This window comes from Cinclus cinclus, chromosome 3 (genome assembly GCF_963662255.1).
Source record: "Cinclus cinclus chromosome 3, bCinCin1.1, whole genome shotgun sequence".
Taxonomy (NCBI): domain Eukaryota; kingdom Metazoa; phylum Chordata; class Aves; order Passeriformes; family Cinclidae; genus Cinclus; species Cinclus cinclus.
This window is the reverse complement of record NC_085048.1, coordinates 70,287,613-70,303,182: the sequence shown is the minus strand read 5'-3', so window position 1 is coordinate 70,303,182 and position 15,570 is coordinate 70,287,613. Positions and strand designations below refer to the sequence as shown.

Sequence of the window (15,570 nt, the reverse complement as noted above, 5' to 3'; positions counted from 1 at the left end):
CATAGTCAGTTGTTAAATGCCAGATCAACTTCAGTTCCTGAACATGCGGAATTCCCACACTCTCCTTCAGCTCTCCAGCCGAAGTCCGTGTTTTGCTGAAGTATTGCTTCATGTGTCATCCAGAAATTGCATCATTCCTCAGCTCCTGCTTTCCTGTTATAGTCTAACCTGTAGACACAGATAGGCTGGGATGTAGCACATGCGCATTCTTTTTCTTTCCTCCTTAATGGATCCCAGTGTCTGTAAGTCCATGGCATATCATTTAAATAAAAGGCCTGTGTGGCCACCTGCACGAATGAAGATACTGTGCATGATGTATAGATTGCTGTGGGTTCTGCAAGTGTTAAAAACCTTTATTTTCCTTCATATTTTCCCAGTTAAATTTGTGTTAATTGAATTTCTCTATTACTCTAGTCCTTTCATCAGCTGGGTCAAGAAGTTTGCTTTCTCTGTCATGGAGTTAGCTTACATTGAATTTGAGAAGTAAGTTCTAAATGGTCCTCATAATGGATTGCGAAGGCTGTCAGGAGAAGCTGTCAAATTCTTGATTAGCTGTTCTGTCAGAGAAGAATAGCAACGAGTCAAAACTAGGGAAGCCTTCCCAAGCAAGAATTTAGTGTTATTCCAAAGAGCTCCTTCTAAAGCCGTTTACCCTTGTAGTAATACCTAAAGCAGCTTTTAAGCAGGCAGAATACCCCTCTTAAAATGAAATATGATGCTCCGGGGTGGTTGTAAAAGAGAATGCTGTTTCTGGTTCAAGTCACATGTAACAGATCATGGCGGTTAAAGCTCTTTGTTGGTAGAGTGAGTCAGTACTGACTGCCTGGTTACTCTGGTGGGTCATAACCTTGTCAGTTAATTGGAGAGCTGGTGAGGGGCTTCTCTGTGACAATGTTTTGTGCTAGAAGAAAACAACCTGGGAATAAATGTAGTATAAAGCAGTTTGTAGTTGGTAACGATGGCTGGTTTGTACATGATTTTGATTGCTGTGTGTGCATGTATGATGGACTAATCTATGCAAGAGGTAAGGGATTCCTCTAGTATCACTCTGGAGGCTAACAAGGATTTGAAACAGAATACTACTGTGAAATTCATACCATGAATGAAACAAATACACTTGTAAGAGTCTGTGTGTATGCTGTATCTGTAACAAAAAGATCTTTAGATTTGAGTCTCTGGTTAATCCAGCTATCACTAGCTTGGATCAAATTAATTGCTTACTAATGGTGTCCTTTATTGATATATAGGTCAGATTAATGTAAAATTCCATTAAAACAATAGTTCCACAAATGTTCTTACAACTCTATTTTTGTTGTCATTGTAGTGGCAGCATTTTATTCCTTATTTATTTTTCAGTGACTTGTTAGAGACTCATAAAAAATGAATCTGGGTATAGAGAGGCTTAGTTTTTTCCCACTCAGCACCTGATCCTGAAAGTCTGCATGGGCTTGTGCATCCTTGTTAGCAATGCAGATTTGACAACTTGGTCCTAGTTTGCAGTGCTGTTATGGATGCATTGCCTCAAAAGAGGTTAAAAATTGATCTCTCCTCCTGTTAGCTATGGGAGTTCTGCAGAGCAGTGAAATGTATTAACTTGGTGGGGGACTGGGGGGGCGGTGGGTGGTGCTTTCTGTGAGGAAAGTAAAGAGATGAAGAGCACACAGAAGGTATTTGTTAAAGTTGCCATCTATATACTGTTCTTCTGGCTATAACTGCACTTTACATTTTATTATGGCCTGGGTCTTTAGAGTTGAATTTTATGAGGCACTTTCAGTACAATTGGGTCAGTCACCCAGTATTCATTCAATTACACACTGCAGCCTTGCTGCTGCCCCTTGACATCTGTACACAAAGCTTGTCTTTTTTTTGCATAACTTGACCGGCTCAGATGCCACTTGTGGGAGATGCTAAAAGTCATTGGGAGCTCCAAAGCATAAGAAAAGAAGTGGCTAAATAGTTCATTCCCTCTGGCATGCTCGAAGGCAAGCAGGGAGCTGACAATGGCATCATTAGACTAGCAATACTTTGTGTTTTGCACATGTATTGCTGTAGAAAAGGGAGAAATTTGAGACTCTGTGAGAAATGTCATTAAACACTTTTACATAGGTAGGCAGCTGCATTTGTATTTGTTTCATTGCCCAGGCACTGGGGTGGTAATGAGGTGACAGGCCTTGCTGGGCTGTAGATTGCAAAGGTGTGTGCTCCTTGAAGCAGCGTTTTAGGGACAGCAATGCAAATAGATGCCTCATTAATGTGATTAAATGATATTATGAATTCTGCCTCTGAGGCTATTTCACTCCTCTGTGCAGTTGGGCAAGATGGTCCACCCAGCCTTTCTGTAGGTGATCAGTAGCTGAGCGCAGCTCCCAACTTCTTGTGCTTTGGGATTCATGCTTGGGAAAATGCTGGCTCTGGAAATAGGGCTCAGTAGGGGCAGGTTCTCAAAAGAAAACTGAAATGCATAGAAAAGAGAAATGCATAGGCAGCAGGAGCTATGTGCGTGCCAAAACAGGTTCTGAGTTATAGTGTGCTTTCTGAATAACAGTGACTTTTGTTTCTTCCACCTGTAAAATGAATACAGTGCTGCCTTGTCGTGCTAGAGTATCACTGAAATAAATCCAGGGAGAAAAGCTCAGAAATATATCATTAGTTCTTATTTGGGAAAAACAGTAACAGTAGGTCATGAAAAAAGTAGGGGTTTTTATAACACATGTGTGAGGAAAAATTGAGATGCTGCTAAGGGGGAGTGCTGACTGTCATGCACACAGAACTGAGATGTTTGACAGAAAAGAAAATAGCGTGTGATAAAGTAATTGAGCACTGTATAAAAAGTGTACACCACCTAAGTCAGAGAGGAGGGAATATTAAAGCTGCAAAAGTAACCTCTCTCCTAGCTCCCGATGTTTGATTTGACTTGGATTTTTGAACTTCATGTTAAAAATGTGAATGGTGGATTTATTTATGAGAACCAAAGGCACAGGTTTACTTTAGATTTAGTAAAAAAGTATATAAAAGTAGGAAAACTGCATGCTTGTATGTGGAAGAAAAACTTGCATTTTGTTCATATAAGCATGGGTGATACCTCAATTTGAGCCCACTGTTCCATAAATTTGGTACAAGTATTTGGTAGGTTATTATGGATCTAAAGAAACCAAGTACTGGTATTTCAGATAAAATTATTGTGAGAACAAGTAACTGTAGTTGAACTTTTTCTGGTAGAGTTGAAAACCGGGTTGTAAGAGGATAGTAAACTGCTAGTTCTTTGTGTGAGAAGTGCTTTTGTGTTAAGTTTTTGGATTATAGTCTAGCAAAGCACCAGTCCTGGATATTGCTGGGAACTTCTAAGTTTGCTTTAGGTATTATGATTACATAAATAATCATAATTATGTTTCAAACGGTAAGTAAAATCTGTATACTCGCTAATAAAGAACTGTAAAGGTGATGTTGGTTAGTCACTAGCAACCCTGGAACTAAGCATAGTTTTTGTCTTGATATTCACTCTCTTCTGTTTGTATGAGTCATCTTAACACTTTATTTTCATATGAAAATGTGTAGCAGGCCATGCTGAGCAGAGGTTAACTTTTAAATTTTATTTATTTATTTTATCTATTTTATTTTAATTCCTTCTAGTCTTCAGGAGAAAGAACAATTGTTCAGGACATCCATCAAAGAAACTACTGCCAAAGTAAGTAAGTGTTTTCAGTTCTTCAGAATATTTACTGAAGTGGATCATAGCATGCATCTTATTATATTGCCTTTGTTTTAGGAAGTTGGTTTTATGGTGCTCCTCCGAGAAGATTTTGCACATGAATATTTTTAAGCATACTCTGAAAAGCCCTCCCAAACTTTTTGTTTGAACAGGCCACAGGGATTATAAAATTTCAGGAAGCTGATGGAGTAATCTCTTCTTTCTCAGCTTTTTTACTAGCTATCAGTCCTCTTGCTCAGGTCTCTATTCAGGAAAAGACTCCTCAACTTCATGAAATCATGGTCATAGATGAATGTTTTATCTCTTAAAACAGAATCTCTTGCTTTCCTCTCTAACTGATTTTGTTGGTGTGAAGGGAAGAGGATAAATGAAATACCTTTTCCCCCCACCATTTTACTAATAATCTAGCTAGCAATCTCATTTTCCTACCCTTTAAAATACAAAGAAAAGTGATATAGCATATTTAGCATAATTTTTGTTTCTAACTAGAAATGTTAATGCTTTTGCTTTATCTTTCTTACTTCATGGGCTCCTTTCAAGAAGAACACTGAAGTTTTATTTCAGAATGGCCCAGTTGTGCTCCATGAATACTCTAGAAAAAAAAAAAATCCATTTAGTCTAGCCAATTCCCATAGATATATATGAAACAGGAAGTGAAAAATATTTTTTGGGTTTTGATAAATACTGAACTTATACTCTGAAATAAACTCTTTTAATATTTTCTCTAATAGCAATTCACCTAAATCAGGAAAAATGTTATCCTTCATAATTTGTTCTTCCCAATCCTCTTAACCAACACTTTTACTGTGCACTTTTAAATAGATAGTTTGAAGAATTCAACATGTTACCTCTCCTTCCTTCTCTTCCACTTTATTTTGAGCTTATTTTCTCAATTGCTTGCTTATATCCACATCTTGGGAAAATTAATATAGACTATATTTTTTAAAATGACTATGAATGAAGTATCAAGGAAATTATTTCAACTGACCTACAGCTCATCTACGAAAATGAATGAGACATTCAGTAGCTCAAAGTGATGTTTCAAGTGTTGTTTCAAGCTATTTGCAAGCTAAAACATAAGGTACAGAATTTGCCTTTTCCCCAGAAAATCTCATGAGTGTCTAGAGAAGTTTTCAATAACAGCTGAAGCATTGTGCAATGGTAGAGATGTCTGTGAGGTAGAATTTCACAGCTTATTTTTTTTTCTTTCAGTTTTCAATAGATAAAATAGTATTTTAATTTTATTCCATTCCTATGTGATGGCTTTTATTTGTTGTAGAAGATAAATAGGAATCATGTAGTGAGACTCCTCCAAATAATTTCCTATTTAGTTTATTCATATAATCTCATCCTATTTTTTTTCATCTCAAGATAAATAGAGCTTTTAAACCTTTTTATTGTGTTGGGAAAACATTCCTTGGTCAAAGGTCTTTCCTTTTCCCCTGTGCCACTTGCATTTCTATGGCCTATTCTGCTTCATTTCTCTTGTTTTCAGCTGTGGCTGCAAAAGCTAACTTCTGCCTGTTAATGAAGGGAGTGCTCTCCCTTATTTACCACCTTCCTTCAAAAATTAGTATCTGCTTTCAGTAATGGCAAGATTGTGCTGTGTGGGAGCCCAGGTAGACTGTTCCTTCCTTTAGGCAGTGTTAGAAGAATTTCTTTATCTTTTCCAAGGTGCTGTTTTAAAGAAACATGAAGGTTACTCAAAACTTCTTTTCTCTTGAGATATTTGGGGAGTGAATTCCAGTGCTTTACTTGCTGTCCTTGTCCCTGTTTTTGCTGCTTTAGATTAACATCATATGCTGGGAAGATGGAAGAGGATGACAATGGGCAAACCTGCCTTTGATATTTTGCTGTTTTTCATCTTGATTCCGCATATCTTTGCTAACCAGCTTCCTACCGGTTTCAGACTGCTTTTTTTTTGAATAATATTTCAGTCTGAATGCAGATTTGTAAGGAATATGCCTAAAAAAAGAACCTTATTAAAAAAAAGTCTGCTTTAAAAAATCCTCAGAAAACACTGAAGAGGATTTAAAAATAAATACAGTAATACTTGGCTGCAAAAGCCCTTTCCTGAAACTGAAAGAGTTTTTTTTACATTTTGAACTTGCTGGTGTGTGGGTCACTGCAGCGCTGGTCACTGACACTGAGAGCAGGAAAGGGCATTGCTGGGGCCACGGGCCCCTGCAGTCAGGCTGGTTACAGAAGAATTCCAGTATTCACTGGAAGCCCAGGACACTGGCTCTGTGGATGTTCATCATCTTTGTTAGCTAAGAAATTACCTTTCCTTTGTGGCTGAGTAAGCTACTGTAATGAATAATGGTATCTGTTATAAAGGTACAATAATTATAAAAATGAAAATAATTGGAGCTTGTAGAGTAGACCTGATGTAATGTAGCAGCAGTGCCATTATTTTAGAGGATATTACTTTGTCTTTCCCTTTTGCTCATTTAGTTTTGTTGAGCTATGCCATATGATAGGTCTGAAGATTAATGTTGTTCATTTATCTACAGAATGCATGTGACGTAGATACAAGCAGAGGCCCAGCAGCCTACTTATCTCATGTTCCAGAAGAATCATCTCTGAGTTGGAGGGACTGCCTTTCTGCCTCTGGTCCCTGCATTTGGTCCATTAATAAAGAGTGCCAGAAAGCTTTGTTCTGACAGGGGGACTTACAAAGTGGACAGTGCTCACTAGAAACTGATTAAACATACCAGCTTATTTTGCATAATTGCCAAACAGCTGTCTAGTGATAATGACTTTAACTTACTACCAGCATGGGATATATTCATGCAGTTTTCCTGGAGCTGAAAGATTCCCCATCTAATTGCAATTCACTGAGCCATTCAATGCCCCTAAAGAGAGAGTACTGCTCAGAAAGAAGTCATTAAAAACTTTCAGATTTATTTTGGAGATGGGAGACAGAAATGGCCTTTGGGTTTTTTAGGCATGTTTATTCACCTCTGACAGGTTTAGGGTTTTAAAAACATTTTAACTGAATTAGCTGGTGAGTCACTTAGAAGGGGGTACTGAAACAAATTGAAGTATCTGGGAATTTTAAAATTATAGTGGGGCAGAAGCCATGTGTGTTTATAAATTAATAGGATGACTCTTTACAAGTAACAGTTACAGCTTGGAGGATAGTTCTGTTGACTCAAAAAAAAGGACCTATTTGTAGTTAACAGATAATCTCAGTAAAGAAAGAGGGTATTACTAATTTTAAATTATTTAAAGCTAGTGTTATATATGAATTATAATTTAACTGTACAAACAGATAAACCATTAAAACTATGAAGTTTTGCTCTTTAAAAAGTGAAGTGAAAACTGTGCTTCTGTTAATAAGCATGGCACTTGTTTTTGAGGAAGGAAAAATAAGAGTGAAGGGAAGGCAGGAAATTTCTCTCAGGAGATTTCCTTTCACACGACATTTCGGAGCTGGCCTGTACCTATCTTGACTATTGCTTTAGTTTTGGTTGCAATGAATGCAGTGTTTTCTTTAAGTGTCAGCTACTATTTTAAGCAAGTGTTTGGCATCTGCCTCCAGAACAAGGGATTTGCCTTAATTCAGTGAAGGGTTTTTGTTGTTCATTTTGCTTTTCTTCCCAAATAATACAATATGGACTATACCACAACATTTTTGAATATGTGAGACTTGTATAAATTTTGCATCCTGCATAAGCGCTTTCTGAGGTGGCAATGTACACTGAAATGTAAAGTACAGAAACAGCCGGGTTTCCTTTATATTTTTTTTTCTCTATTTTCTCTCTCCATGTTTTCAATACCAAACCATATTGGTTGCTGAAGGACTCTAGTCAAAAAGATAATAAAGAGAGCAAGGGGAAGTCAGAAACCTGAACCATCATCATCTGTGTGTCCTGATTGTGAAACAAAGTACAGCATCAAGCTGATATTGCCTTGTTGCCTGTACAAAAAATAAGGCTGCTTTGTCTTTTAACAGTTGAAATGCAGAGCACAGTAGATTTTGTATAAAAATCAGTGTGCATTGTATATTACAGGATTTTAATCTCCAAATACTGGTTTACTTATGCTCCCCTTCAAGCATGATTATCAGTACTGAAATTGTGCAGAATTTGTGAGATGGCCTTTCTTCTGTGTGCAGCCTCAGTATGTAGTAGTGAAACATGTCCTCTCTCATGCAGGTAGCTAATGCCAATACCATTCCCTATTTTAATAACAATGTGCAATACAGCCTGGAAATTTTGATTCAATGTCGGGTGTTTCTGTAAAGACATCACTTTTTATTAAGCTTTTTTACCTTGCTGCAGGATGTTATGTCATGTCTGTTAACCAAGGACATTTGAAGCCCTATTTCAACTGCCTTATACTTTTACATGAATGAATTCTATATCATGGCTGTCTGCCTCAATTTAGGTTTGCACGAGTCAGAAACTCTGCAATGCTTTGAGGAGGAAAGTGAGTGATATCGAGACTCAACTACCAGCTCTACTTGAAGCCAAAATGCTGGCTATTTCAGGTAAGTTTTAAGTGATGAGAAGGATTAACAGTGTTGAGTGTCTTAGAGCAGTTATTGACCTCTTCATGACAGACTTGTTATGGAAAGTTGTTCATGTGCCTGTGTAGATCCCTTGAAGTTGTGGCCAGCCTGACAGAACAGGGCTATGCCATACTTTGTGTAAGGCAGTTCAGGTCCCTCTCCACAGTTCGGAGCTACTGGCAAAGCTGATGCTGTGTGGTAGACCATTAACATGCAAAACACATGGTATTTTTCCATAGGTGAAATTGATGTATAATCATGAATAGCTGTTCCAGGACTCCTCAAGTTACATTCTTAGAGTTACAACACTCTAGCTAAGTTGTAAATGTATAGCTAAGGTATCATAATTACAAGTCTGGCTTTAAATGACACTTTAAAATGGAATACAATAATTGGCAGCTTCTGCTGTTCAGTTCATTAAACAACTAACGTTGGCAGCAAAAGAGCACTTTCATCCTTGGAGCACTCGTGCATGGTATTTACAACCAATAAAATACTGAAATGTGATTACAGAGTGTGATACATGCCACTTGCTTGGGATTGCTCCACTGTTCACCAAGGAAAAATGTCAAATCACAGTCCTTTCTTTTAATTTGGAAGAGGTGGGTTTTCCAATTCAGCAAATGGTTTGCAAAGGCTTCAGTAGGTGTCTTGGAGAGGAAGCTGAGTAGGAGGGAATGTGGACTAGAGTGCAAGGAGTTTTCTGGTGTTACACCAAGTCAAGAAAGGCTAAAGAGTTTTTGATACCTTATATCAAGATGAGATGTAGCTGTCCATATGTGATTTATCTTTTCAATTATATGCAGGCATCTCTATTGCACACACAAATCATTTTAAAATGAAACCTTGTGCAGTGTCACATGTTTTGTCTGCCAGAAGTGGATAATGTCAGGCTTGAGCAAAGTCCCAAAGGAAATTAAAGCACAGATCTTGTATTGGTGCTGAGCATGCTCAATTTCCTTACTTCTCATAAGACCTTTTATAAATGGAAATCCTCTTTATTTCTCTCTCCACCTCTGAAGGTAAACCAAGCAATTGTCCTTCTCTGCCCTTAGGCTGTTTAAATATAGGTAATTTTCTCACTTTCAGAGAAGGGGTTTTATGGCTTGGGAGCAAAACAGCCCATAAACTGGACATGCAACTACACGTAGGAAGCAGTTGGCCAGAAAAGCTGTATCTCAGTCTGACACTTGGAGAGAGTGAATGACAGCTTGAGGATCATTTCCAAAACATTCATAACAGCATTTTATACTTGTTACCTCTTAAAAGAGGTTTCTTGTTTCAGGAATGAATTCCAAAGGCAATTTAATGCTGCTCTTTCTATAAACTGTTTTTACACTTGTTTGACTGCCTTTCTATGCTTTTGAAGAGCTATCAGTTCAATTTCTTTGCACTGATAAAAAGCACCATTTCTTTTTTTACTCTTGCTTCAGGGAATTTTAATGACTGTGAATAGTACAATCCTAATTTGTTGCTAAGGCTAAATTCTGCACGGCATGGTTAAAAAATCAAGGATGAAATGGATACTGTAATTTCCTTATCTTATTGTAAAGTAGAGATGCATTTAGTCAATGTGGTGGCAATTGTTTATGTAAAATTCAGAGTTATATACAGAGGACATGGGAGATACAAGAGTAAAAAGAAAGTTATTTCTCTGAAGACCTGGAAGCAAAAAAAGGAAAAAAAAGTCTGAAAACACCAGAAATAGCTTTAGAGCATGAGGCGAATAAAATCAGAAGAGCCAAGATACGGAGTGAGTTGCAGCTAGCTACCAGAGAAGCAAATCAGGAAGAAAAGATTTGATGAATGCAGAAGAAGAAAGAGGAAGGGAGAGATAAAAATAGTGGGGGTTGTGATCTTGTTTTTTTTTTTTTCTTTTAATTAATAAGGCAAAACCAGTGATTAGTGGATAATGGAGAAGGCTAAATTACTTGAGTTTCTGTGTATTCCTGTATTAGGAGTAAATGAATGACACCTCTTGAGGAAGGCATAGTTAAGAAGCAGGTCTTAACCTTCTAAATACTGGCTAAAATTTCAGCAAGATATTATATGTACATATTCCCTGGTCTCTCAGCCAACAGTGTTAACGAACAGCTTGGGTTTACTCCACTGTGAGAAGTTGAAAGAATGTTCAGTTGGATAACATGCAATTATTTAAGGACAGTCTTGGAACAGCGTGATGTTCAGAAGGAATTGGAGTTTGCATTTATAAATATGCAGTAATAATAAAGTTTAGTGGTCATAGTTAGAGGTTTTCATTTAGTTTGGAAACATCAGGCAGGATTAAATGTCTGTTACTTCTACTTCTTATGTAGCAGTTCGATAATTCATTTGGACAGCATCTTCAAGAACACTAATAGATACTGAGAACATCTGTTTTTTTCTATACAGATGTCACATCATTTTTGATTAAAGTAGCATTTTTCTTGAGGAAGCAGTAAGAGTTAAGTGACTTTGGAACAGTGTCAAAGCAAAAAGGTGACTGCGTCCCAAAAGTTAGATTAGACGCACTAAAGAATAGAGTTATTAAGTGAAAATTAGCTTTCAGAGCTTATATGTAGTGACTTAATTATGTGATGACTTGGAAAGCATGATATATACCTCAGCCTTTAATGGCTTTCTTGACAGCTTCAGACAACATTCATTTGCTACATGGACTCTCTAATACAAATACATTGATTTAAAATACTGATGTATTTGCACCAAAAAATATAAGAATATAGTTGATATTATTTTTTGGAGGAAAATACTATGATAAATGCAATGTAAGCATAAGTTCTATTAGTCTTATCAATGCAATACCATGGAATTTACGGCTGTATGATAAATAATACTGTAAAGACATGAGAGACAATACTGTGTATATAAATGCCTCTCCTTCCTATTATGTCACCCTGGGAAGAAGCATAAATTTAAATTTGGAAGAAGAGAAAAGAAAGTTTGTGAATATTTGGAGTATTGAAGGCTATAAAATAAATGCAGTTTAATTCCAGTCACCGTTCTTATGGGAAAAAGAAAAGAAGCTCACACTTACATGTTCAAGAGGTATTTATATCAACAGGTACAATTCAGAACCTTCATATAAACACCTCATTCACATCTGATTGGCCTGCTGGGACAAATAACTAATACTTAATACTCCGGAGATGCTAGTCCAGAATTTCCCTCCAGAGATAATTAGGAGGATCCTATATTGTTCCAGTTATTAAGTCAGAAGCTTTAGGTACTTAGAGATAACAAGCACTCTTGATGTCATGTGTTGTTACTGTTGATACACACGTTTGTAAATTCTCATCGATGAATTATTATGGTTTAGCATCTAATAGGTCTTTTTTTTAATTTTAAAAGAACCCCTGAATGTTAGTGCTTAGAAACCTGCATGTGATTTTTCTAACAGCTGCTTCTTACTGTGGCTCTTAGCATGCTTGTAAAATTTTGTAGTCAGTTATAGGAAGACCATGACAGTACATGATACTCCGTTCTTTCTTTCAGTATTGTGTTACTATTTAGCATGAAATTTTTCTAGCGAATAAATTTCAGATGAAATAATTTGAAGCTGGTAAGAAAATTCAAAATAGGATGATGTTTAAGCAAGTGTGAACATAACTGTAGAAATATTGAAACTTATTTTCATACTTTGAGCTGTTTTACACAAGAGGAAGCAATAAGAAATGGTGTGTTTCTGGTGTTTCCTTAGTGAGAAAATAATTTGGGAATATCAGGGAAGATGCAAACTAAAATGAAGTTTTAGTCCTGTTTCATCTCTTCCCTATATTTGAATAAAAGGTTTATGGAGGTACATTTTACAATGTTTTTATAGACTTTTTGAGAACTTTTTTTCCTCTTGAGAATGCATATTAGCATGGGACTAGATAGCCAGAAAGTGGCTTAATGGGAAGCTAAGCAGGCATGAATGAAATACTGTGTTTATTATCCATGTGTACATTATACTGTGTACTTATCCATGAGATGCATGTCATTAACTTTCCTTCTGTTTGTGAAAACAGAAATTAGATCCAAATACAAAAATTGGAGTGAGGTGACTTGTAGTTTGAAAATCCTAAAATTATCTATACCAATAAGAGATCATGTGTCAGGGTCCTATAAATACCATTACCTCTATTTCATTAAGTACTGACAAGTGGAAGCTGCTTGAAAATGATGTTGTGGGATGATTTCCAGCAGTACAATAAGGTTTTTTTTCCTTATGTCAGTGTAAAAGCATAGTTTTATAAATAACATGACATAAATGCTAGATAGCATACTTCTGACAGCCTAATGTTAGGGCTGTTGCCTCTCTGGCTGCTCTTTGATGCTCATTTAGGGCAAGTACTGCATGGATCCAGCTGTAACAAAAAGAGACCCCAGCTTTCCAGGTTTTGAGCTAAGTATTCCTGTTGAGAATGAGTATGTCAGAGAGGGGACAGAGCCATCAGGCTGGAAGATGCAGGTGCAGACAGAGGGACGTTTTCAGCCACCTATCTGTGGTTTGTGTTAATGTGAATGCCTTGTTTTCATGCTCCTGCTGTCTGTCATTTCATTCAGAAATATGAATGGACACATAGTTCTTGGTATGAAGTAGAGTTCTTCCCAATATGTTCCACAGACAGCTCTTAATTTGTCTTTCACTGGAAGGCAGTGGTGTTCCTGGTTTCTTTGTCTTTTCTGTTTCTGAGAACTGTTGTTTGGTAATGGTTGCAAAGCATATTGAGTTTAATTCTACTTCATGACTGCAGTCTGGTTCCAGTGTTCAATGCTGTATGTGGTCATGTGTTCTAACAACTCACTTTATACTCCACAAAATAAAACTTGCCACCACCAGCTGGTGCAAGAAGTGTACTTCCTGAAACACCTGTTAACTCATTTCAAAAATAATGCTTGTGAGTCCCCCAAACCAATTCTCAAATGGTCCCTCAGACTTCAGACAGGTCTGTGTTGATGTTTGTCTCTAGCCACCAGTAAAGTAATATGTGGACATTCTCTCTGTTCACAGCAGGGGAGGGGAATTGAAAAAAAAAGGTAATAAAACTTGTAGGTTAAGATACAAACAGTTTAATAACTAAAGCAAAATAAAATATAATAATACTAATGATAAAAAAACCCCAGCAATAATCATGGTAATGGAAAGGAGAGTGAGAGAATCCTGAACCCCAAAACAGGTGAGTGATGCACAATACCTATAAAGTGGTGCTTACCACCCACAGACTGGTGCCCAGTCCATTTCCAGGCAGCTATTGGTCCCTCCCAGCCAACTCCCCCCAGTTTATTTGCTGAGTATGATATTCTGTGGTATGGAATATCTCTTTGTCCAGTTTGGGTCAGCTGTCCTGGCTGTGCTCCCTCCCAGCTTCTGGTATACTTGCTTGCAGAGCATGGGAAACTTGAGATGTCCTTGATTTTAGGCTACAAATTGCTCTGCAGCAGCTATAAACATCGATGTGTTATCAACATTATTCTCTTCCCAAATCCAAAACACAGCACTGTACTAGCCACTAAGAAGAAAATTAACTCTCTCCAGCCAAAACCAGGACATTGTGCTATTTGTCTTTTTAATCTCGTTTTCAAGTCAGACTGCTGGATGTTACTGGCTTTCAGTGAACTTCAGGGGTAATTCATTGTAGCTGAAGTTCCAGCATGATATGTGACTAGACAGCAGAAAATCTCTTCTCTTGGAGAAGTCAGTCATGAAACAACTTACTCTCTTCCACTCCTCTTACCTAAGTGGCTATCCCTGGAGCAGCAGAGAAGGTCAAGTTATCTCTTTGGTGGCTCCTTTTCTGTGGTTTTGTGCTCAAAGGAGAGATGTTGGATGGGAGAGCTGTGAAGGGAAGGTGCAATCACCCTGCAGAAGGGCTGTGGTGTGGTCTGGAGGGCATGAGAGAAAACACTTGTGGAAGGGGATAGTGATGTCTCTCTTTCCATTGTTACTACAGATTTGAAATGTTATTACTTTGGGGTTTAGTTATTTGCACTCCCCACTGCCTCTGTATTGTTCTGTGGTGACTGATTCAGTCCAGGTAAAAGAGCCTCTCTGTGACTGAGAATTGCTCCTCCAAATGTATGTCTGTGGGGTCTCTCACCTTCTTCTAGCTGGCAATTACCTTTCAGGATCACATCAATCATGTAGTTGTGTTATGCTTCATAAAAGCCTTGACATGTGTTATTGCTTAAAAACAATAATTGCAATTCAAATGTGCTGGATTTCTGTAAAATGTTTCAGGAGATGGTAGACTGTCCCTCATTCACAGTTTGTTTTTTCAGAGGTGCAAACACACTGGCAGTCCTTCCAGAATCTAGCATTTTTGTCATGTTTTTAGCTTTTGCCCTTTCCTTTGTGAGTAGGTGAATGATATTTATTTTCTTCAATTTCTTTTGTGGTGTTGAAATTACTTTGTATCCTCATGAACCACAGGAAGGAAGATTTTCAGCCTTGAATTCCAGTGCCATTGATAAATACTATGATGCCAAGTGCCCTAAGCTAAAATGTAAATTTTCACTTTCTTATGAATTATTAAAGGTAGTGCTGTAAGTATATGAAGAATTAATTTATAGATAATGATGAAGAATTACCAGTCTACTCTTTATTACATTTGAGCTAGTGTCCAATAGATATGCTTTATTATTAATGAAAAAATTACTCCTTTGTTTGTACTGCATTGAAAATATTTTCAGTGGGACTGAGACTTCTCTCTCTGTTTCAAGTACAAATAATAGTAACTATGAATGTAACTAACTTCTGCCATAAATTTGAGAAAAGGTGTGAGTAAAAAATTTGTGGATGCTTAACTCTGTCTTATATTTTGAAGGGGGAAATATTTAATAAAGCTTAATTAATAATATATTTCTTGGTTTTTTTTGGTAAAATCAAATATATTTCAAACTGTATTTTTAATCAATTTGTTGCTGGGAAATGGTATTAAAATAATGATATTTTACTTCAAGACTACTAAATGGGTAGCAATCTGCCCAATATAGTGAAATCTGACAATGAGGTGTTATAATGGGCACGAGTCTGTGGCATGTAACTATATCTACAGAAAATACATTTGATGTGCAGAGTACTATTAGCCATACAAGTAAAATTTTAAGAATAGAGGAAATAAGGGAAATAGACTAATTTTTACACTAAATAAATAAAATATATAACTATTTTCTGCCTGGAGTTTTTTTTTTTTTATTATTATTTTTACTGTTTTTCCTGTGTGGGTTGTTGTGCTTGATTTGGCTGGTATTTTTGACATTCACATCAAACTGCTGGAGCTTACCTGCTGTCACTTTCTGTAGAGGATGAAGGATGCATGGGAGGAGAGAGCCCCAGAGGGCAAGATTATGGAGGAAGATTTAA

General features: G+C 37.0%; 1 protein-coding gene across 1 annotated transcript in view; it reads left to right on the top strand.

Moving 5' to 3' along the window:
• DISC1 (DISC1 scaffold protein) overlaps positions 1–15,570 on the top strand; it is a 164,608-nt gene that overhangs the window by 53,216 nt on the left and 95,822 nt on the right. Inside the window, exons 6-7 of the mRNA XM_062490167.1 lie at positions 3,631–3,685; positions 8,102–8,204. Of these exons, the coding sequence (XP_062346151.1) occupies positions 3,631–3,685; positions 8,102–8,204 (158 nt within the window). The remainder of the gene's footprint in view (positions 1–3,630; positions 3,686–8,101; positions 8,205–15,570) is intronic.